The 24,203-nt window shown below is 22.7% G+C and overlaps 1 protein-coding gene across 2 annotated transcripts in view; it reads right to left on the bottom strand.

Moving 5' to 3' along the window:
* Positions 1 to 23,633, bottom strand: part of LOC129608024 (RNA-binding protein Musashi homolog 2-like) — a 77,529-nt gene extending 53,896 nt beyond the window's left edge. Inside the window, exons 1-2 of one of the 2 annotated variants that reach the window (XM_055519326.1) lie at positions 23,549 to 23,633; positions 15,375 to 15,454 (exon numbers count right to left, since the gene is read on the bottom strand). In XM_055519326.1, coding sequence (XP_055375301.1) covers positions 15,375 to 15,424 — 50 coding nt within the window. In that variant the 5' untranslated portion in view covers positions 15,425 to 15,454; positions 23,549 to 23,633. Of the gene's footprint in view, positions 1 to 15,374; positions 15,455 to 22,486; positions 22,612 to 23,548 lie in introns of those variants that run through there. The other variant, XM_055519325.1, reaches the window with a different exon arrangement.
* Between the last annotated feature and the right edge of the window lie 570 nt (positions 23,634 to 24,203).

Genomic DNA, 24,203 nt, shown 5'->3' with positions numbered 1-24,203 from the left:
TAAAATTTTTTATGAAACTATAATACGAAGCTTTAATACGTACTGGTGTCAAGAGTACCTAAATATAAGTAATGAGTTCATATTCTTATCAAACTCAACAAATTTACAATTTCCCTACTACGGTCGTGTAATATTTTAATTTCCCTTTCATTTTTTATCATTTTCTCTTCTTAACAAATCTTAAATAAAAATGGAATGGATACGCTCCTGAAATACTATACGTTCCTGAAATTTGAGAGTTAGTGTTATCTTATTGAAAAATATATAAAAGGGGGTAGAATAATAATAATATTCACCAATTCACCTTCAAAAGACGACAAAATGAATAAATTTTTTTCTGTTTTATACTTTCACTCTCACTCTCAGATTTCTTTTTTTTTTGTTTTTGTTTTGTTGCTCTATGATTTGTAGCACTGTGAAAAGATGACATTTCCACTTAAAAAAAAAACACAAAAAAGAGAAAAAAAAAGTCATTGTATTTTTTTTGATTGATAACATTTGAAAATTCATACAAACACAAATAATTTTTGTATGTACATAAATATGTATAGATATATATATAGATATATAGAAGAGTAAATGTTGAAATAGAATATCAGTATAAGGATATTTTATTTTATGTGTATATGTGGATGTGTCGTATATATAAATAAATAAATGCCAGGAAAGCAAAAATTTCTGAAGGGCTTTTCACTTTTGTTGCCTTTATTTCTTATTTTTTTTTTTGTGTGCTTCTCGTAAGTAAACTTATAAATATCTAAAAAACAAAAAAGGAAAAGAGAAAAAACAATGTTCTTGAGAAAATACTTCAATTCTGAGAATAAAACAATACAAGAGAATGAAATATGAGATGGGTAGCAAAGTAAAGATTTGGTTTTTTTTTTGTTTTTGTTGTTTTTGTAATAATAAAGTTATATTGGATTATTTACCAAAAATTTGGCATGCATATATATTCTATATGTGTATAGAGAGGTAACATAAGAAAAAAAATGTTTTGTCTATACCTTTAAATAGGTACGTGTTATAACAAAAGAGGAACTCTATTGAAATTTGTTTCAAAAAAAAAAACAAAGAATATACAAGATGTTTCTATTTTTAGTAATTTCTGATATCTTCTTATACAGTTACATGGGTATATAAATTCTAAATAAATTTTGGCTTTAAATATTTCTTATACATGTCTTTCTATATAAAAATAAAATATGAGTACATAATATATACAAACAAGTATAATAAGAGGAAGGTTTTAGATTAGTTGCAGTGGGCAATGAATATATTTGGGGAATGAAACTAAAAAAGCCTAAAAAAAATTTATATAATTTTCTTTAAATACACATACATGCTCATACATATGTATGTATGTACATATATATGCGATTCTCAAGTATCCCAAAGTAAAAAGAATTTATTAAATTCTATACGGTATGTACAAAGAAAACATGAATAAATAATAAGATGACCAGAATATTTTATTAATTTTTTATTTTACACATTATAATTGTGGACATGTGAATAAATTTTGACATTTTAATTACCCAGGCTATGAATTTTTGACAGTATAAATCAATAAATAATTAAATAGGTGTACCCTACAAAATTATAATAGTTGAGGAAGGAAAATTTTGAGAGTGAGAGCGAGAGAGAGAGGAAAGCAAGTATACAATTTTAATGAATATTTTCTCAGAATTTTTAAATTTAAATTTCCCAGATTAAAAAGAAATTCGAATTTTAAAAAATTATGTCCGAAATATTTCAAAATTAGTATTTTTTAAAATTATTTTTATTGTATTAAGAAAGTATTTAAAATGCAGCACTTATACACTAAACGTAGATATCAGTTACAAAATTATTAAAAGGAAAAAGGATATTTTATACTGTTTGTTTTGAAAACAATTTTATATTGGAATACCAGCTTCATGAAATGTAATATGGTATTAATTATTAAACAAATTAATTTTTTGGTAGAAAATTAAAAAGGCCTGAAATTTGATTCAAGGAAAGAGGAAGTTTTTAAAAATGAAACATAACTTTTAGATCGCTAATTTAAAATTATTACAGGCATACGTTTTAGAACAATTTTCTTAATGAGTAAATTGCAAGTATCTACATACATTCATAGAAAGAAAAAAATTTCGTATTTACAGTATTAAACGAATTGTTAATCCTAGATGTCATTATCATCTACTAATTATATAATAAAACTACATATAAATAAAATATGAGAAAAAAAATGTCGCCTAAAAATATGCAATTTTTTTACTATTTACTTAATTTTAGGCTTTCCGTAGTTATATGTCAGTGACTGTTGGTAATTTGTAATTATTTTTAAAATTTCAATAATGACAATACGATAGCAACTAATGAGTCATCACTGTCACTCCATAATTAACTTTTAACAAATTACATATTTATAGGAGTTTTTTTTTCATATTTTACTATAATGTAAAAATAAAACTGTTGGTTAGAATTTCATCATTTGGAATACTGAAAACAATTTTTAAAATTTTTTTAATTCTTTTGAATTTTTAACAATTGGCAATCTTAATTATTAGAAAATATTTAATTTGTTTCATTGACTTCTTCCGCCCTTATTATACAAAAACACAAAGAATACAATAAAAGCACAAATATGCTAATATTTCATTTTCTTATATACCAAAATATGCAATGTGCTGAATTGAATGTTTGTAAAAAAAAAAAAAAAAAAAACACAATATAAGAAAAAATAAAAAAATAAAACAAAACGGAAAATAATAAAACAAACAACGGCACACAATTGTTTTTCTGTTTCTTGTTTTAAATGGAAAAACTTCAAGCTAAGCAAAAAAAAAAAAAATATTTTTCCATAATTTTTCTCATTTCCTCCGCCATCTATTGGTATGTACTGCATGCAGGAGTAAGTATATATGCCGTCCCTTATCTCTTTACTTTTTGTTGATTGTTCTCAAAAACTCTTTTCTTTTTGTTGTTGTTTTTGTTTTTCTGTATATTTAATAACAAGTACTTTCCACTTTACAATATTGAAAAAGTTCTTCTTTTTTTTTTTTTGTTATTAATATTGAAACAATGTACCGGCAGCAGTAGCACTGGTTACAGAATTTTATACAGTTTTTATCTCATTTATATGTACAAGTTTACATAGTGTAGTACGTATAACGTGCCATGTTATATATAGACTTTTAAAGAATTTAAATAAAAAATAAACGAAATTCTGCTGATTTTGTATATTTATAAAAGAAAAAACAACAATAAAAATTCAAAGATTATGAAATGATAAATTATGAAAATAACAGTAAAAGTGTATTTAAAATAACATGCAATTCTTATATTTGATTCTATATCGTATAGGGTTCAATATGAAAATCGCGGGGATTCAATAAACAAAAACAATGAAAATCAAAAATATTTATATATGTATGTAGGTATAATATAAAGGAATAACAGGAATGCTTATATAATCTCTTATTATTATTGTTTACTCATTGTTTTTTTTTGATTACCCTACAGCACATTTAAATTATATTGAATGTAAAATTTTCTATATATTGTTATTATGTTATGATTAAACTGACATTATAAAATGTTGTTTGTCGAAAAAAAAAAAAAAAAACAAAATGATTATTGAGTATTGGATATCACTAATATCGGATTATTTTTAAGACATTCTCTTACAAATAAGGAGTTTTAATGCATATAAGTATTTATATAGAGAATGTTAAACAGAACCACAATAATTGTATGTCGGTTTAAATGTTTATATGGTTCACTTGAAAATGCTGATTTAATAAAATAAGAATTTGTAGTAATAATGAAAATATTTCAATAATATGTAAAATATTTATTTGCATTTATTAAGAATTGACTGCGGATTAAGTATGTTAATAATGTAAATATTGAAAATTGTCTAATTTTTGTTTGTTTTTCAAGGATTAAAGCGGGAATATTATTACAAAAAAATTTGAAATCAAATCACAAAACAATTTAAATAAAATTTGATTAAAAATTGAGATTGATTAAGTGAAACTACTTCCTTCATTATTGTTATCGCAACACAATTTTCATAATTTTTATTGTAATATGTAAAAGATATTTTGCAAAAAAATATGGAGAAATGTTGTGAATTTGTTGCACATTCTATTTGTTGAATTCCTGCAAGTCTTCAAAAAAAAAAAAATTATATCGTCTCTATTAAGACTTGATGTTCCTCACAAATTAGCAAAGGCTTGCCATTACAACAATGATCTGTTCAAAGCTAAAGGTAGCCATTCAGAATTCATCTTCAGAAAATTTTGAGATTGGTTATGCTATTTAACGTAATAATAGAAAGGTAAAAATAACTTTACAAAATCCTATCAAATAATAGCATACGCTCATGATATTGCAATTACATCAAAAAACCACAGGACATTGGTATAGAAAAATTCGTGATATAAGAAAAAAATCCAAAAAAAAAGTAGAATTGAAAATAAATGGAAAGAAAACAAAATATTTAAAAACGAAAACACAGAAGGGGTCCGCCCACAATATAAGCATCAATGAATACAATTTCGAAGATGAGACAAATTTCACATATCTCGGAAAGCATGCAAGATCAATTAGACATATAAGACCGAATTACTGCTGAAAATAAAAGTTATTATGCAAATAAGAAATTGTTGCAGTCAAAACTACTTTCAAGACAATCGAAACTTGTAATATGTAAAACAATTGTTCGACCGATTATAATATATGGTTGTGAATGGTGGACACTTACAATGTAAAATGAAAACACTTTACTCATATTTGAAAGAAAGATGCTACGAAGAATTTTTTGAGCAACAAAATCTTCTTGGCAATGAAAAAATTAAGACACCATTAGATTTATAAAGGTGAAAAGACTAAGTTGGGCAGGTCACTTGATACATACGAATCAAAATATTTTACACGAAACTGTTATATTATCGTGCGAGAGGAAAACCAAAAACAATATGGAAGGACAATATCGAAAATGACACATCGTCGCTGTCATTACAATTTTGAAATAATTTATTAGTAAACTAGTAACCATATAAAAAGTTATTAGAGCTGTTTCTTTGCATATAACAGGAAAGCAAAGCAAAAATGATATTTGGTGTAAACCCTATAGTATATTCTGCTACTGCAAGAACAGTTAAAGGTAATAGAAAATCAAAATTCCCATTTATACGCGCAATCATTATTGTACTGTGCTCATTGAACTTTAATTCATATTAAATTTCTATATTTTAAATAAAAAGAATTATTATTAAAAACATCCTTAAGTTCAAAACTCATTTATAGGAATTTTAACCAGGAAAATGCATTAGCATATTAGCTCCAATTTTTTATTATTATCACAAAACAAAGTTTAAAAACTGAAGTGATAAATTGACATTTATTAATGATAAATTTAAAAAATAAACTTATTTTGCCACAATTATCACACAGTAAGAGCAAATTATAAAATAATTAAATTTCTTGTCTGGATTAAAGATTCTTAAATGATTAATAATTGCAATACTCTTTAAGGTATTCTATAACATTTTCTTACCTACATGAATTTTCCTTTAAGATTCTTCTGTTCTTAAACTTTTCGCTAATTCTTTTGCATATTTTCTTGTGCTTTAAAATATCATGCTATGAGTACTCATTTAAATATAGCTATACTTATATAGTATTAATCGTTCTTAAATGCAAAATTATATTTTGGTATCCTTTGAATTTGGTGCGATAGAATTAATCTTATAAAAATTTTGTCATTAAAGACATTGTTAGCTCAAGAGAAATCATTTATTTTATAAACTAGATTTATCATATTAAAAAATATTTTCGACTTAAGGGATATTCTAAACTTAAGGTTATAAGAAAACGAGAAAAAAAAATTAATTTTTAAAATTAAAGGTTATACTTTTTTTTTTTAAAAACAAAAATTAATTATTTATGAAAATATTTTTTGTAATAAATCAAAAAATTGTTATGGCATAGCTTATTATTATGAACAGTAAAATTCAAGTGTCGCAACAGCATTAATTTTGCATTCACTTCAATATTTTACTCTAAATGCTATTTTATAATATTTTAATACGCAAATAGTTATTTATCTAGACATTTAATAGTCATTCATTTAAAAACCGAGAGATCTCTTCTACATTATCTCATATAAATAGTTGTTATAAAACTATATAAATGTTAAGAAGTCAAACAACCTTGGGATACAAAACATTTTCACCAAATCAAAATCTCTTGAAAAAAATTCTATTTCTCAATATTTTAAATAATTTTAATCTCTTAATTTTAATCTCTTCATTGTTTTAAAGAATGAACAACTACTAAACCATGAGGATTATTACATGTCTTAGATATTAGAAAAACTATTAAAAAGATGCCTTAGATACTAGTATCGAAAAAGAACTGGTAAGTTCCATTTGGTTCGTACACTAAGTTTGATTTAGTTTGATTGTTCTTAATTTTAACAAATTATAAATTCTCATAATAAAATTTTTGTATATTCTTGATTGAGTTCTCAAATCACGGACAAAAGAGTACAAAAACCCATTTTATTTTCTCTTAAATTACATTCAAACAAGTAATTGCAGTTTTCGGAGAGCTTTCTCTTAAAACATCAAAATGTTACTATACATAGGGTAAGGTGAAATATTACAATAAAATTATACTACTTCTTTAAAATCTACTATAGCTTCCTTTATCATTTGATTATCGTAATTTACCGTAATGATGTGAAACGTGTCTTGTAATTTAAGATAAAATTCATGAAGCGCAAACAGGAGAACAGAATTTTTTTTTTATATTTTTGTATTTGCACTTTTACTTCAAAGAAAATACGAAATTTAAATTAAATAAAAAAAAACTCAAGAAATGTGGGAGACAAAATGGTTTGATGCTAAAGTCTTATTACAATTATAATAATTCTTATTTTTTTTTTAATTTTAAAATAAATTTAGGTCAAAGTTGTTGTGTCTCAATTATATTTAAAATATATATATATATATATATATATATATATATATATATATATATATATATATATATATATAGATATTTTATATACAAATGTATATGAAATGGTGTAAGATTTTAATTTAATTTAATAGACTCTTATATGATTTTGTTTTCTGCTACAAATTTAATAAAGTGCAAAACGGAAAAAAATTCTTATATAATTAAATTTCAGGTCTATTGTCCCTTGTATTTTAATTACATTAATATTGAAATGAAGCGAAAAAATTAGTGATTTATTTCTTAATCGATTGAAATTTTAATAACTTTAATACCAAAATTAAGAAATGTAAAAAATGAGTTACAAAAATATTTTGATTTACGTTGTCCGAAAATAAATCAATCCAATGTTGAATCCAAAATTGAACTTAAGCTTTTAACTTAATTAGAACTAGTATTACAATATTAAAAAATAATTGTATGCCTTCTATTGCTTAAATTTCCCAAAATATAAAATCGATTGCTGCCATGTTAATTGTATCCATTTTGCTATACCATCCCAATTTGGTATTATCTTATGGAACTATTGTGAATTTCAAACCATTTCAAGGAAATTCTCGCTTTTTCTTTTCAAAATTTTATAAGATTTTATTAATTATGATCTAGAAACTTGTTGAACATTAAAAATTTTAATTTAATAGAAAAAAAAATTTAATATAATTTTCAAAATATTTCTGGTAAGCATTCATTTGATTTTCTATAAAGCGAAGAGTCAACTAGTTTTTAGAATTGAATTTAAAACGAGCTAAGCTAAAACAAAACAAATAAAAAAATAAGTAAATAAATTAAATTTATGAAATAAAAAATTAAAAATAAATTAAATAAATTAAAAGAAATTCAACAAGAGTTGAACATTCTTAATAATTTTAGCGTACTTGAAAAATATTTGCAAGTAAACGAAAAACAAATATAAAAAAATAATTTCCAAGGACTAGGAAAAAAAAACATTGAATTTTTATTTTAAATATGAAAAATAATTGTGTTATTTTAATTGGAATTAAATCTATTTATTTGCATAAGGAAAAACTAAATTTAAAATATAAACAAAAACTTCATCCTTTTATGAAATTTTCAACTTGAAAATTTTTACGGTGCTATACAGGTTAAAACTGTAAATTATTTAACAATATTATATTTCATATTCAATTTAGAGACAAAAATATTTACTTTTTATTAACCCTTTTGAAGACGAAATTCGACAGGATCATTTTTAGAAATTAAAAGTGTTAATATAATAAATGGTATAGAAACTAAATGAAAAATTGAAAAATTTCTGTACGAATTGGAATCAAGCTAACAACAACCCTTGTTCCAAGCATACACAGTCTCTACTCACGAAATTTGCATACAAGAACTTCCAGCAAATATCGTAAATTCTCAACATTGATTCACGTGAATTCTTAAGTTTTTTTTTTAAATAAATTATTTTAATTGTTGTTTTAAAAATTTTTAATCCTTGTGTTGATTAAAACAAACTCTGGAAATTATCATTAATTTTATTAAAAAATGTATGAAAATTTTAAAAAATTCCCATTTCCGAATACTACGCATGCAATTTCAATAATTAATTTTAAAGCTTCGTAAATTTAATGGTCTCACTAGTTTCTTAATTCAATGTTGAAAGAAAAACAAGAAAAAATTAATATCTATAAAATTTAAAATATAAAACTATTTTCAAGAAATCTGAAAAGGAAACAAAATGAATTTTTATCCTCAAAAGGGTTAAAAAATTAAAACGATCAACGTATTTTGATGGTATTAAATCTATTTCAATTCTCATTTATTATAAACGTAAGAGAAAAAATTCTTAAGTGACACAGAAAACAAGCAACCAGACACACAAACTTAAAGAAAAATAATTTACAAGAGGAGGGCAAAAACTTATTAAAAAAAAAAAAAATCTTTATAAATTGCTTTCTAGTGCTATCAACAGAATAAAGTTGCATCCAAATTAAATGTAAATTCATGTTTTACGAAAAACAAAAAATTATAAAAAATAAAGTTTTCAAAAAAAAAAAACATGAAATTTCATTTAAAAAATTTATTTTTAAAAGAGTTGTAATAACTAGAGACAGAGACACAGAAACTGATTCTCCAAATAATATGAAAGACTAAAAGAAAAAAAAAAAGCGGAGCAAGTAAGAAAAACAAATTTCTTCCTCCTTAGAGTATCAATGTATTTGTAAAAATGTTTCTTATTTCTTTGTAAAAAAAAAAATAAGGACATTCCGTTTAATATTTTCTTCTCAAAGAGCACATAGTTTTTCTTGTTCTTGTTTTCATGTCAAATCCTATTTTCATTTAATAGGAGAAAAAAGAAAATGAAACTTTTTCATTTTATTTAAAAAGACATTGGATAAACATTTTTCTTAAAAATAATAATAATGAAGGATATAAGAAAGAAAATACAGACGACCAAATTGGAAAATGGAACGTAAGTAACAAAAAGTTTTTTTTTTATTATATTATTCAAAATTAAAGGGTTTCTATTGCTTTTCACCTGTACTCGGTCTTAGAGTTCGTTTTTTTTTTTAAATAAGCGAACACATGAATTAAAGCAAGATATTTTAAAGAGATTGTTTTTCGGCAACTCTATGAAATTAATGGTTCTTAAGAAGGACATAGGTTTTTTGAAAAGCTCTTAATTGAATTAAAATTTATATGTGTACGTTCTTCTATTTGGAAATGAACACAATGAATTCTTATATCTAATTTTCAGCTTCTTGTTCAAAAATAATTCATTTATTCTATACTTATTTTATTCTTTTAAAATGTCCAAAAGGAATCAAGTTAATTTTGACTAACAATCTTAAAAAATTAAATTAATTCGGACCAAGTTTAAGTAAAAGTTTCTTCTCATTGGTCATTAAAATGAAATTAGCGTTTAACTTTAAAAATATTTCCAAATTTAATAGCACTTAAAGGGTATAAGTACAATATTATGTTTTCGTCCAATTCGCCCAACCAACCTCAATCAAAATTTTTTCAGATCTTATCTTTCCGTAGACTGTAAATGAAGTGCCCCTACATAACTCATTTCCTTACAATATAAAATTATTAAAAAAAAAAAAAAAAAACAACTTTTTTTTTCGAAAAATTGATTCACAAATTTTATTTTACTTTAATCTTTAATTTTATTTTTCCTCATATTTTTATTATGTTTTTTTATTAAAATTTTTATTTTATTCCAGGGAAAAAGTTCAGGATAAAGTTTGGCAAAAAAAAAATTAACTTTAATATTTTGATATTGAATTTTTTTTGCTCTGCTGTTTTTTTTTTTTGTTCTTTTGTTGCCTATTTATTCTACTAAATTGAATTAAATTTGTGGAAAAATTGAAAATTTCTTTTCTTTATTTCTCTTTTAATATCTTATGTGTAATAAAGAGAATATTTGGACACGTAGGAAATTCTTATGTAAGAATATTTAAAATATTTAATATTAAAAATATGATGATTTTTATAAATTTTTTTTTTTAAAAGAAATTCGAAAACTAAACAAATAATTTTGTAATTTAAATTAAAATTATGGTCAAGTTTAATGTAAGAAGATTGCAATTTTAAATAAATTGTTAAAATTTTTACAATTAATAAAATTCTATTTCTTGTACACAAAAATATTTTCATTTTAATTTTAATGAAAAAGGAAAGCAAATGATTATTTTAATAAAATTAAATTTAACGAAGAAATTAAAGAATTTGGTTAGGTTTGAAATGCATGCACTATCATTTATAATAAAAAGTAAAGGTGAAATAATTCGCAATTTTATTAAAAAATAATTATTTTACAGTCAACCCCCTATAAAACAAGGTCACGCACAACAAAATTATTCTTATGAATATGAACAGTTTTGTTATATTTTTTATCATAACTAGAATTTTCTTGTATTCACCCTCTATAACATGAAATCTTTAAAAACCGTTGTGTTTGTCGGTTAACAAGAATAATTTTTATATTATTTTGCTGGCAATTGAATCTACTACACGAAACTAGCAAATATAAATTCTCTTTAAGTCAAAATTTCCTCAAAACAAAACAATTTTTATTTTAAAAAGACCCTTTTTAAAAGAAAATTTTTGATTTGCCAACTTTACGAGTGAATGAAACCAACATTAATTTGGAAAAAACTTTGTGTGCGTAGAATTAAAAAATTTTAGAAATATGTAATTAATTCGTAAATAAACTCGTAATAATTAATTTTAAAAATAAAATGTTTTTCATACTCTTTAACGAGAACTCACTCTTTCACATTCATGTTAATTTTGCTGCAAAATAATTTTTCGTGCTCGTTATGGAGGTTCGACTGTTCATAAATTTTATTAACTTGTATTATTATTTAAAAATATTAAAAATAGAAAATTTAAAATTAACATTGAATTTCAAAATTAGTTCTAGAATTTAGAATATATTTATTTTTGGATAGTATACTTATATGAGAAATGGTTCAGATTTTGAATTCTTAAATAATTAATTAATTTCATCTTGAATTGGAATTACAATACGTAAAACATAATAATAGAAAATCTTACACAAAAATATTTCTACTCCATTTGACATATGCACAAATGTTCGTGTGCATATACATATACACACATGCTATATTTTATTATTTTGTAAACTGTTATAGAAAAGAGTAAATTCTGAAACGGTCGTATTTTATGAGTTCTTAACACTTTTTTAAAAGAAAATTTTATTGAAAAATTTTAATAATAACATATAAGTGTGTAATTGGATATGTTCTTCAATAAACAAAGAATTTTCGATAAACAATGTTTGTTCTTTGATTTTCTTCATGCAATTATAAAAAGTTCTTTGTTTCTAACTAGCATGTGATGGTACATTTATACTTTTTATCCGATTAATCAGTGCATTTTATAAAGAACATATTTCATAAAATATGAGCCACTATTATAAAATATTCGTACATACGTGCATTGCTACATATGTTCTCGTATATGAATGAAGAAACAAAGTTTAATAAAGATTTCAATAAATTTCTTTGTTGATTTTAAAGACGTTCCCCGATATCTTTACATAAGAAGAATTTTCGATAAAACTGTTATACTTTTTCTTTTTGACTTTCAATCATAATATCTACATATACATATATGTATATGTATATAAAAATTCTCATACATTTGAATATGAATAAGTATAGATTTTATATTTTTTTTTCCTTCTTTTATACTTATACTTTTTCCTTCCTCTAATTTGTGTAGAAATTTGAAAGAAAAAAAGAGTACAAAGAAGAAAAATAAATTCGTAATAAAAATCAAGACAATATTTTTATTATATTGGCGCTATACAGCACATAGTATGACACAATGTTACATATACACATTTCATATATATGTATAAATATATTATGTGCATAAAGAGCATTATATATTAGAATTCAACCCTCCCTTTTTATCAAAGTAGTATAATGGAATATTATTGAAAAAAAAAAGTAAATATGAATTAAGTATAAAAAAAATATATAAAAATAATGAGATGGAAGAAGCTTTAAGAATTTGTAGACAGTGTATAAAAAATTTCTAATACTCAGTAAAATTTCGAAAGACATACTTATCTCATATCAGTTATAATAAACCTTTTTTGGAAATTTTGTGCGAACCATTTTATAAATTAAAATTATACTCAAAGAGTTAAATTTAAACTAAATTTCAATTTATTTACTATTTAAAATTTTCAATATTATTTGTAATCCTTAGTAGATAAATGATCTCGAAAAATATAAGCAATTATTCCGATGAATTAACGTTTAGAACGCGGAACTTACTCCCTTTTCTCTATTAGAAATATTAACCATAAAATTTGAATTGTAAGTTTGCAGTCCGTATTGTATCTACATATATCAAAAGTATGTATGAATGCATCTGAATACACACATATAATTATGTGTGTATGAATACACACATATAAATTAAATTAAATGAAGAGTTTACATAACAAGACCATTTATGCTTTTTATTAAAATTTCTCGTTGGAATTCAAAAATATTATATATTTTTCGAAGTATTTCGAAAAAGAGCTTCTTAAAAATTTCCAATATACTAATTATATATTTTCTCTTCTATTCTCTTTATCTCGAAAGATTGAAAGAGACAATAGAAAAATTCTCATTTTTTAAAATTACTTTCAATTTTCAATTAGATCGACTTTCGTTGAGTTATTAAAACAACTCATTTCTTAAATTTTTCTCCATAAACTATATAGAGCCTTTTTGAATTTCGATATTACAGATTTCTATATTTTGGTGAATTTTCCCTTAGTATTTTTACACCAGTCAAACAAATTGTTGCAATAAACGAATTAAGAGAAATAATTTTTAAGTGAATTTCGGCTGGCATGGCAATGGATTATTGAGAACCTTTAGCTTTATCCAAAACCTTTAAGAAGAAAATGTACTGTTTCGGAACCGCAAGAAACTTAAGGTTCGCCACAGCTTTATTTACAGCGATCCAATAAATATATAAATTTATATATACACATACACACATACATACAGATATGTATGCATATTCAAAGGAAGGATAAATTATAATAATGATGATCGTAAAAATAACAGAACAAAGGAATGATAAAATAAAAAATGAAAAATATAAAAAAAGGGAAATATTATGACGATAAAAGATGAACAAAAAGAAAAGAAAAAAAGAAAACAGAGAAAATGAAAATTAGATTTTTATTGCATAAATAAACAAATATAATGAACTTAGGAGAACTTTAAATACAAAAATTATTTCTTAAAAAAAAAACTTTATTTATTTCAAATTATTATTGAAAATGAGTTAAAAAAAAAAAATTTAAGAAAGAAATTTATTTGATTTTGAATTCAATGTGTAATCATTCAATTTTATCGTAAATTTCTTTTATAGAAAAAAAATTTAAAAATATTTAAAACGTCACATTAGTTAAAAAAAATTATTATTTTTTAAATATTTGTTTACTCCGATAACTTAAGAATTGCTGATTACATAAAAAAATTTAATACTAGTAAATTTTGAAAACTCATTGAAAATCATACTTTAGTTAACTATTGATCGTAATTGAGTATTCAATATCATTCAGAATTCCATATTGTCTATTTATCTTTGAATTCTCTAATATTTCCAGAATTATCAATTTCGGACTGAATTTAAAATTGAAATTTTACAAAACACAACTAATTTATTAAAAAGCGCTATTTTAGACTACGATTTAATTGCCCTCGAATATCTCTAGAAGATTCAATCAATTCAATCAATATATTCAACCTATTCTTTTTGAATTTCAATGCGTTAAAACTGTTTTTCGAGTTCCTTATCGAATTTTAACACTTTCTAATGAGAATTTTAAAAAATTTTTATAATTTACAAAATTTTAAAACAATAAAATTATTTATTTATTCCAAATTTAATTTTAACACGTCTATGAATTTCGAAACGCTACCAAAATTTTCTAAAGGAAATTTAACTTAAAAATATTTTACATTTTCAATGATTCTTTGAAATATTTTTAAAACTTAATAAACTTCTTAGAATTTAAAATATTTAACTTAATTGAGTTTCAATATTTAAGAGCATTAAAAATTTTTTTAATTTTAAAATGTCAATTTTTTTTATTGTATAATGCGCATTTTTTATCGATTTTAGTTGCAGCATTTTTAGTACATACAACACTAAGTATCTTAACCTTGAAAAATCTTATATAAAAGCATTATGCACTTTTTGTGTTAAGAAAAAATTATAATTTTAATTTCTTGCGTTTTTTTTTTTTACATCTAATATTATATTTGATTATTTTAAAAAACAAATACTTATATGGTGAATTTTATCTTAAAGTTTATCGTAAAAGTTATATCCTTTGAGCATATAGAACAAGGGTTTTTGAAAATGTTACGCCGTTAATTAAAATATAAAAAAAAATTCTTTTACTAAATTTCAGAATTTTAATTAATTAAAATTAGAACTGGAATATAATTATAATTTGAGCCGGCAAATGGCTCTCAATTTGTTTCAGGAGCAGTAATGATCGTGGAAAATCTTTATAATTTTCATATTTCTTATATAAAGACATTGTAAACAATGAACTAATTAGAAATACCAAAAATTAATTAGAAAACATTTAAATTACTTTTTTAAATTTACTTTTTTTAATAATTGAATTTTCGTGTTTTATTGACTGAAGAAGAAGCCCTTAATAACAAAATATAGTGAACACTCATTTAATATTCTTTTTCGTAATATTTATATCGTATTTTTTTTTACGTGTATATTCGAAAAAAGAAAATCAATATTATATTCAATTTCATTTTTTCAATTATTGAAAATTTTCTGAGGGAAAATGAAAAAAAAAAATTAACAACAAAATTTCTTACCATGCTAATGTATAAGCAAGTGCATCCATATTAAGGTAATATTGACTCATGCAATCGAATTTTTATTTTATTGTACGTACCTGAAAATAAAAATTTGAAAACAAAGAAAATTAATATTAGTTTCTATATATGCACTTACTAAAAATATTGAAAATTTTATGTATGTATATGTAAGAAAAAATAACAAATAAACAATAAGAATAAATCAATAAGGCGAATGCAAAAAAAAAGAATATAAAATTATCAAATTGATTTTGTCACTCATATAACTCAAATATTCGGCTGAATTCGTAATATTAGCGAAGCGGGCCGAAAACCCATAAAGGAATTTTCAGATTTATCTAGAATGGCACAAACCCAAGTTAAATATAACCTGTACAGTAATGGTATGATATGGCAATATTGTAAGAAAGCCAGACTATAGTATGAACCTTGGGATATGAAACTTTTCAGGTGATATGAATTCAGTGAATCCAATGATATAAGATAATCCTTACTATAATTACAAATAAAATTTAAATGGAAATGTTAAATTTTTTATTTATTTTAACTATTAATAAATTTATTAAAGAATTTTATTGTTTCCTCCACATTCTTAACTTAAAAACTTGTTTAAATTATAAGAAGTTATAAAATTAATTGCACATTATAAAAAGAAAATCTAATATAATCTTCAAACTTTTATTTCTCGTATTCCAAAATTTTGAAAGAGATACAAAAAGGATATTTTATTAGAAATAAAAAAAATTTTATTTTTCCTAAAAACATGTGAAAAAAAAATTCTTTTGTCATAATAAATTTTGTTGTTAGTTTTATTAAATGTTTTATGCATTTATATACTTTTCTCATCATCTTATACCAGATTACATTTACACAAATTATTTATATACTATATAATGCATATGCATAATAATGAATCCTTAAAAATAGGGATTTTTCTTAAAGAATGAAAGCACATTTTATAATATTTACAAATTGTAACGTCTGAAGTATATTTTTGCATTCAAAAATTCTAGCTCGAAATATTTCATAATTTTGAGAAGTTTTCGAAACACCAAGCAATATTTCTGTGTCCAGTTGAAAAATAGAATTGTAACTTAGCAATAAATGACTTGCTAAGACTTTGTGTTATTTAATCACAGCCCTTAACCTACATTTCTTTTTAATTTTGGAAATATTCAAGGAAATTTGCTTCCAAGTCTGGTATCATTAATTGTATAAATTGTAAATAATTATATACATTTCTGGTTGCAGTATTTTAATATTCTGTATGGATACTCTATACTTATCATGTTATTTAAAATAATTTTATTTAAAAGATTAAAGTAGACGACGAGAATTTTAATCTAGGGCAAAAACAAAATTGCATAAAATGTATATATAAAATATTTTACATATGTATGGGAACATGTGTTAGTGATATTCTTATATGTCAAAAATTTTATATGCTATACACTACATATTATGTAAAACTATACATTATTGCAAATTGTATAAGTTTTGTTATGTAAAAATATTTCAAAAGACCACAATGAACAAATGGGCTAAATAATTTTTTGAATCTTTCATTATATTTTGAAAAATTGAATTTATTTTTAATATTTTTTTTTAATATATTTATAATAATATTATAGATAGTTGGCAGATAACCAGAAAAATTTATTTGGAAATAGTAAGATATGCAGTTATTCCTATACTTAAAGACTTTTAATGTTATTGAATCATATGATTCTGATTGTCGATCAGTTGTAAAGATTATTTTTAAAATTTAAAAATAATAAATGCAACAATGTGTAAATAACTAATATGTGAAAATTTTAAAGAAAACTTAAGTCGAATTGGATTTGGCTGGAATTCAGACATGCTAGAATTTTATTCATTATTTTATTCAATTTATTTCTGTTCGGCCAAGGATTCGTTTAAAAACCTCATTAAAAATTAAAAAAAAATCAAAACTAAAATGATTTATTCTTAAACGTCGAATCGAAATTTCGACCATATCGTGGCTACATCCCGGCTTCTAATGTAATTTTCGATATAACATGCATATTATATCCTTCTTGTTTTCCAATTAAAATGAAAATATATAGAATATACCATAAAAATGCCATATTATTAGCCCAAATCATATTTAATTCAATTTATATTAAATAACAGTATTTATATATATATATTAAAGTAGAGAATATTTTGTTTATGCTCTTTTTAATAAAAATTTGAAATTTGAAAGCACAGGATGAAAAACTTTTTATAAATTTTATATTAAATTTTCTTTAAAGATTTTTTCTTCCTTTTAGATTTTTATTTTGAAAATTCTTAAAATTTTTTATATTATAATAAATTCCAATATAATCCTTATAAAATAAAGGTATTAGGTACTTGAATCATGTATGTACATTAATATTTTACTTGCTTAAATTATTTACACATTGGTTTGAGGCAAATACTACGTATACTTACTATAGAAAATTTGGTTATATATGATCAATACTGAATATAAATAAAAAATGGAATGAAAAAGAAGTAAAAGTAAGTGAAGAATAAAAGATAAATGTTAATAAAGGAAATAATGTTGATGTGTGGTGAAATGTCAAAATGTAATGTCAAAATGTGTGGTGAATTTGGCTTTAAAAACCCCCTAAGATTTTCCGCCCCAAATTTTGCATATATTTGCTACAAGAAAATTTATTATGAAAATACTTATGTTAACAAAAATATCAGAGCTGCGAAGTTGGCTGTAACTAGATCAGTGAATGAGTGTGACTCTCGGTTGCTATCAAGTTAAGTCAGCTTTCATGGTATCGTGCATGTATGCAAGACTACTATTTTCTGGCTTCCTGGACAAAGCGAGATACGGGGAAATGAGATGGCGGATTGTCCTGTTCGGCCAGGGTTGGTGGAGGTTCCAATATGTTGGATGAATTGGGTTGGTTTTCTCTTGAAGGAAATCAGAAATGTTATGGATAAGGAAATCAGAAGAAGAAGGTCTCTTGGACGAGGCTCGAACGTGCAAAAGTACCTTGTAATTTTTCCAAATACGAAAGTCGTTGCACAAAAATCGAATTACATAGTTAGGTTACAGTGTATTACCGAGGTGAAGATTCTTGGAGCATATTCTCTGTGTCTGTCCGTCACTGATGCGGAAGAAGAGACTTATTTTAAGGGCTTTGGATGAGCTATCAAGAGAATCTTATAGAACATAATAAAATTCATATTGGCATCACAGAATTGACACAATTAACCCTACCCCTTCCCATTGTTTTTCAAATTAATAAATATTTTTTCCAAAGAAAAATAAAATTCCAATATTATATCAATTAACTCATTCATTTTTAAATCAATTAATATAAATTTTCATTCGTTATTTAAATTCTATTTAATAGAATAATATTGTAGTTTATTATGTATGTAAATGCCATTAAAATATTTTATGAATTTTTAATAAATTTTAATGAAAAATTTTTGTTAAATTTTAGCACTTCTGGTATTATATTTTGCCAGTGTATTATAGAATTTCAAATTTAGAAAATATCAAATGAATATTACAATATATGCAAGTTGTATTAAATAATTTATTCGTCTCCAATAAAAATATTTTTGTTTTAAAAAAATTGACATAAATATTAATTGTTTAGTATTTTATAACACTTAAGGTTTATGTTCACAATATTTTTTTGTCTTTGGAACAACAAACACTATAAATGTATATCTTATCTGCCTTACAAAAATTTAATAATTTTAAGCATAACTAAAGAAAATGTATACCCTTATATTTTAGGTACGGTATTGTTGGTCACACAAGAATTTATTATAACTATTATAAGTCCTGCATTAAAATAATTTCAAATAAAATAATAAATTAAATAATGTTAATTCAAAACAGGTGATTTAAACACTTAACATTACCTATTAGTTTGATAAGAGTTCAAAATATTTATAAATATGAATAGCAAGAGAACTTTTGCATAAAGGATTTGTAGCAAGAAATTCTCAAATTACTTTCAGTTGTAAACTGTTTGATGGTCTTTTCATATTTTTAACTTCAGTTGGGCCTTATTTTTTAAATTGCGTTATTTTTAATACAAAACATTCATAAAATTCTGTAATATTTGTTTTTAAATTATTAAAAATGTATTTTTCGAATTTAAAGGCTGAAATAAGGTGAACTCTTTAAAGGATATGCTTTAAAACATATAGTTTTTTTTCTGTTCCACTGAAATTTTTGTTAATACAATATTGTGTCACAATTTCAAATTACTCTTTACAAATTGGGTATACCTACTCTATACAAGAATATTTTTATTCAAAATTTATACATAAATTTCTTTAAAATGTGAGTTTCATACAATAAACGTGACAAAAAATACTATAAAAATAAATAAATAAACAGAATAGAATGTATACTCGTACTATACATAAAATACATAATATATGTATGTACATAATATAATGTAGGTATATAATTGAATAATTTAACACAGTGTAATGGTACAGTTTTCAAAAAAGGAAACGTAATATTTTGTAGGATATTAGAAAATAAGAAAATAATTAAGGTGAAAATAATAAAGAAAACTCGAAAAAATTTCAAAAATTTGTAAAACAAAAAAATTCAACATTGTTTTATGGCGTAAAAGAATTCAATGACACAGGACACTAAGTGAAACTCCTGTTTTTTATTAATTTAACAGAATTATTTATTTTGTTCTTTGAATTTTAAAAATATTAAGTAATTTCGTCAAGGTTGTCAAGATTAAAGTTGAATAAATAATATTTTGAAGCATCATAAAATAATATTCACCATAAAAATTGTAGCCTCCATTTTTAATATTTATACAATAAATTTTATATATTGTATAAATATATACCCTGTTATATACCCTGTTATGTATATGTACACTCTGTTTCCCAGAGAAAGAAACAAAAATTCTGACTTTGACGAGCTACATCTCAAAAACTATGGCTTAGATCAAACTCATTGTAAAACCGAAAATAAAGAAAAATTAATTGTTTGTGAAACCAGCCCCCAATGGTTACTCTATGTCACATGGTTCTAAAGTTATAAACATTTATTTATATGCAGGAAAAATCTGATAACTTTTCCTTCAACAGGCTTTCTCTAATCCATGGATTTGCACAGGAAATTTAACATAATTTTTTTCTTGCCACATATAACAATTTAATTGAATCACTTGTATCTTCACTTAATTGAATCAATTATTTATTTAATTCTTAAATACTATTGTTCAGCTCCTTAATATGCTCAATAAAAAAAAATATCATATTTTATTTTAAAAATATATGAAAATCGTCCTTTATTGTTACCATACGTCTTTATAGTAAGTATATGGGAAAAATTTCATTTTTTTTTTGTTATATTAAATTTCCCAAATTTGCTATACAAAATATACTTATTGATTTCAAAAAATTATCGAGATATTTTTATTATTAATATAACAAAATTAAAATAAAAAATCTAATTTGCTTTAATATTTTTGTATAACATGAAAAGCCTATATATAATTTTATACAATTAAGAATTAAATTAATGCAAGGATAATAATATAGAGTAATTCCGATACAAGAGAAAAATATAAAGCAAAATATTTTTTCTTTTTGTCACATTCCATCGTTTTAAAATGCTTTCTAAATCAAATAAGTTCCATATTTTTCTTTTAAACAGAAAATATTCAATAAATAAATCAAAACTAAACTATAAGGATCTATGGTACTAGATTATGTTTTAATATATTTGAATATTAATATTGAATTATACTATAAACATTCGCCAAATATTGTTTATTTATGACAGAATAGTTTGTTTATATCATTATTTTACAATAATATCCTTGTTTTGAAATGAAACTATTAAAAAAGAACCTATAAACATACAAGAATATAGAGGGAAAAGACCTTCTGACTTTGGAAATTTCTTTTGTAAACAAAACAAAAAAAAAAACAAAAATTTTTGACTTATACATATTTCTTTTAGAATTTCAAAATTTGAAGGAAGGTACAATTTTCCCAAAACAATTTTCCAATTTTTCTTCAGTTTTTTTTTTCATTTCTCATAGAATATTTTCAGACATTTTTCCACTGAAACCATAAATATAAAAAATTAACGAAGACATATTGTACATGATATCTACCCATATAATAAATATGTAATATTGTACAGAATAAATCAATAAAAATAATTACATACATACATACTTATTTGTTATGTATAATTCTAAACTATTTCTATATAATTCGAAAATTTCATTCAATAAAAAAATTTCAAATTCATTAGAGATTGACTTTGTGTGGTACAACACGCAATAATTTCTTATTCATGATTTTTCGATGATATTTAGAATATTTAATAATATTATATACTAAAATAACAATTACTTATTTATAATAAAAATGAATTAAATAAACCAATATGTTATACGGTGAAATTCTATACATATTACGCTATAGTTATAATAAATTCATGTGGGTCTGCTTTGCATTATAATATAAAGGGTTACCAAATTTTTGGAATAATATCCGGGTTAATTTTTACAGAAATAAATGCGGCTATAGGTTGGACCAGATTGCTTACAATTTAAAATTTTTTTTTTTCATTTCGTTAGAGTTTAACCATAAAAATGATGAAATTATCAAAATTTCACTTAAAAAGTATTAATTTGTAAATTGCCCCTAAATTTAGAAAAAAAATTTTTTAATACAGGAAAATTTTAATTAAAAATTTGTTATAATAACATTTGAACCTGATTTGAATGGTATGGTGAATAGGACAATTGAGTTTTTCGCATTCTAGTAGGTTACTTCTCTAAGCATTACTACCCGAATTTCTACAGGAAAAAATTATAAATAACATGTGCACATTAATATTGTTTTAAGGCAAAAGTAATTTCGAAGAATTTTTGATTTTGCATCTGTATACAGGTATTTCTTAATTTAAAATTCATTCAGGTGTAAATAGACAATATATAGGAGAATTAATGTTATATACCTACTTGTATAAGAAAATTAATTGATGTATGTGTATATGATAAAATAATATGGTGAATGAAGAAATATGACAAAAATTTTAATTATTTAAAAGATAAATGAAAATTACGTACACGTTAGCATTATTCGAAGAAATAAATAATATTAAGAACATTAAAGTATAGATTCAAATTTAATTAAATTTTGTAATCCTCTTCATTATTTTACGCAGCAAAAAATTATTTTTATAAAATAAATTAATTGAATTATTTTGATAAAATATCGTAATTTTCATATGTATACGAATTTACGATAAACACAGTTTTAAAAGTTAGAAATAATAAAATACAGTTATAGTTCTTTTTGGGATATATACAGGCAATTACTTATTATATTTTGAATGTGTTATACATAAAAATATAACATATGCAAAACTAAATTCTCCTACACATATTAAATGTTCTAGTTTCTTAAGTTTCTAATTGTGAAACCATAAAACTTTTTTAATTCTATTAGTATTCGTTTCAGTATATAATTAATATACATTTGCATATGTACATGTGTATATTTTAAATGTATATAATATTGAATATAAAAATTTAATGAATTTGAATTTGTATTGTTTAAAAATTGAGTATGTGACAAAATATTGTCAAAAATAAATTAAATAATTTTTTACTCGAAAAATTGGGATTAAAACTTTTTAAACAATATTTTAACAGTTTTATATAAACTAAACAATTTTAAGATTTACTACACTATTTCCTTAATATATGCACATACATAAATACTACAAAATTCGTTCAATATGGGATAAAATTTAACACTAGTTGGATTCCTCATTCAAAACGGCATATTTCCAAAATATGAAATTCGTAGTTTGACAATGAAATTTATAGAAATGAACTATCCGAAAATTTGATTTTTTGTATAAAGTCTGGTATACAGTGGCTGTATTCAAGAATAAGTAATTTCTCTTTTTAAATTTTGAAAAATTTTTAAAATAACATAATAAATTTCTCAATTTGTTTAAATATTTCTATTTGCTAAACATAGTTAAATATATTTAATTAAAAAACAACGAGTCATTTTAACATCTTAGTATTGAACAGTCATAAATAGCAGTCACCGGTCTAAAATTTTATTTTATACACTATTAGATTTTGAAAGCAAAACAAGTATAGGAATAAACTTACACACAGGAAAGACGAATTAGATATTAAAAAAATTTCAAATTCCTCTTTTTATCCTTAATCCCAAATAAAATTATAAATTTTTTGCAACAAAACTGAAATAGAATTTAATTTAAAAATTTAAAGAGAAAATTTTTAAAATTATCACATTAATTTTATTGTAATTTTCACACAATAGGAGTATATTTGTATAATTGTTTGTTAAAAATTTTATCAAAAAAAAAAAAACAAAAGAAAATCCAAGAAACAGGAAAAAAAAATTAGAATTTATAACTTGGTATTTTTTTTTATTATTGTTATTCGATATTTCCTATATATCCTTACAGGCAAAAAAAAAAAAAAACAACAAAAAAAAAACACAAAAATTTGGAGTACAAAAAATTTGTTCTGTTCAATTTTATTTCAAATAGTAAAAACAAAAAAAACCACAATTAAGATGATGACAAGGACAAAAAATATCAAATTTATTTTCTTTTTTTTTTTATTTTTTTTTTTTATTGTTATTTTCAATCTTTATTTTTTAATTTAATTAACTGAAACTATATTTGAAAAACTTCTTGTCTCTTTATACTAAGTATTTGTGTAAATTCTAAATTTATACTGACGTTTTGTCAAACCAATTTAATGAAAGAGAAAAAAGAAACGAGACAAAAAATTA

Source organism: Condylostylus longicornis, unplaced genomic scaffold, assembly GCF_029603195.1.
Source record: "Condylostylus longicornis isolate FDR11 unplaced genomic scaffold, ASM2960319v2 ptg000030l, whole genome shotgun sequence".
In the NCBI taxonomy this organism is placed as follows: Eukaryota; Metazoa; Arthropoda; class Insecta; order Diptera; family Dolichopodidae; genus Condylostylus; species Condylostylus longicornis.
The sequence above is the reverse complement of the archived record's forward strand: the minus strand, read 5'-3'. Positions and strand labels throughout refer to the sequence as shown.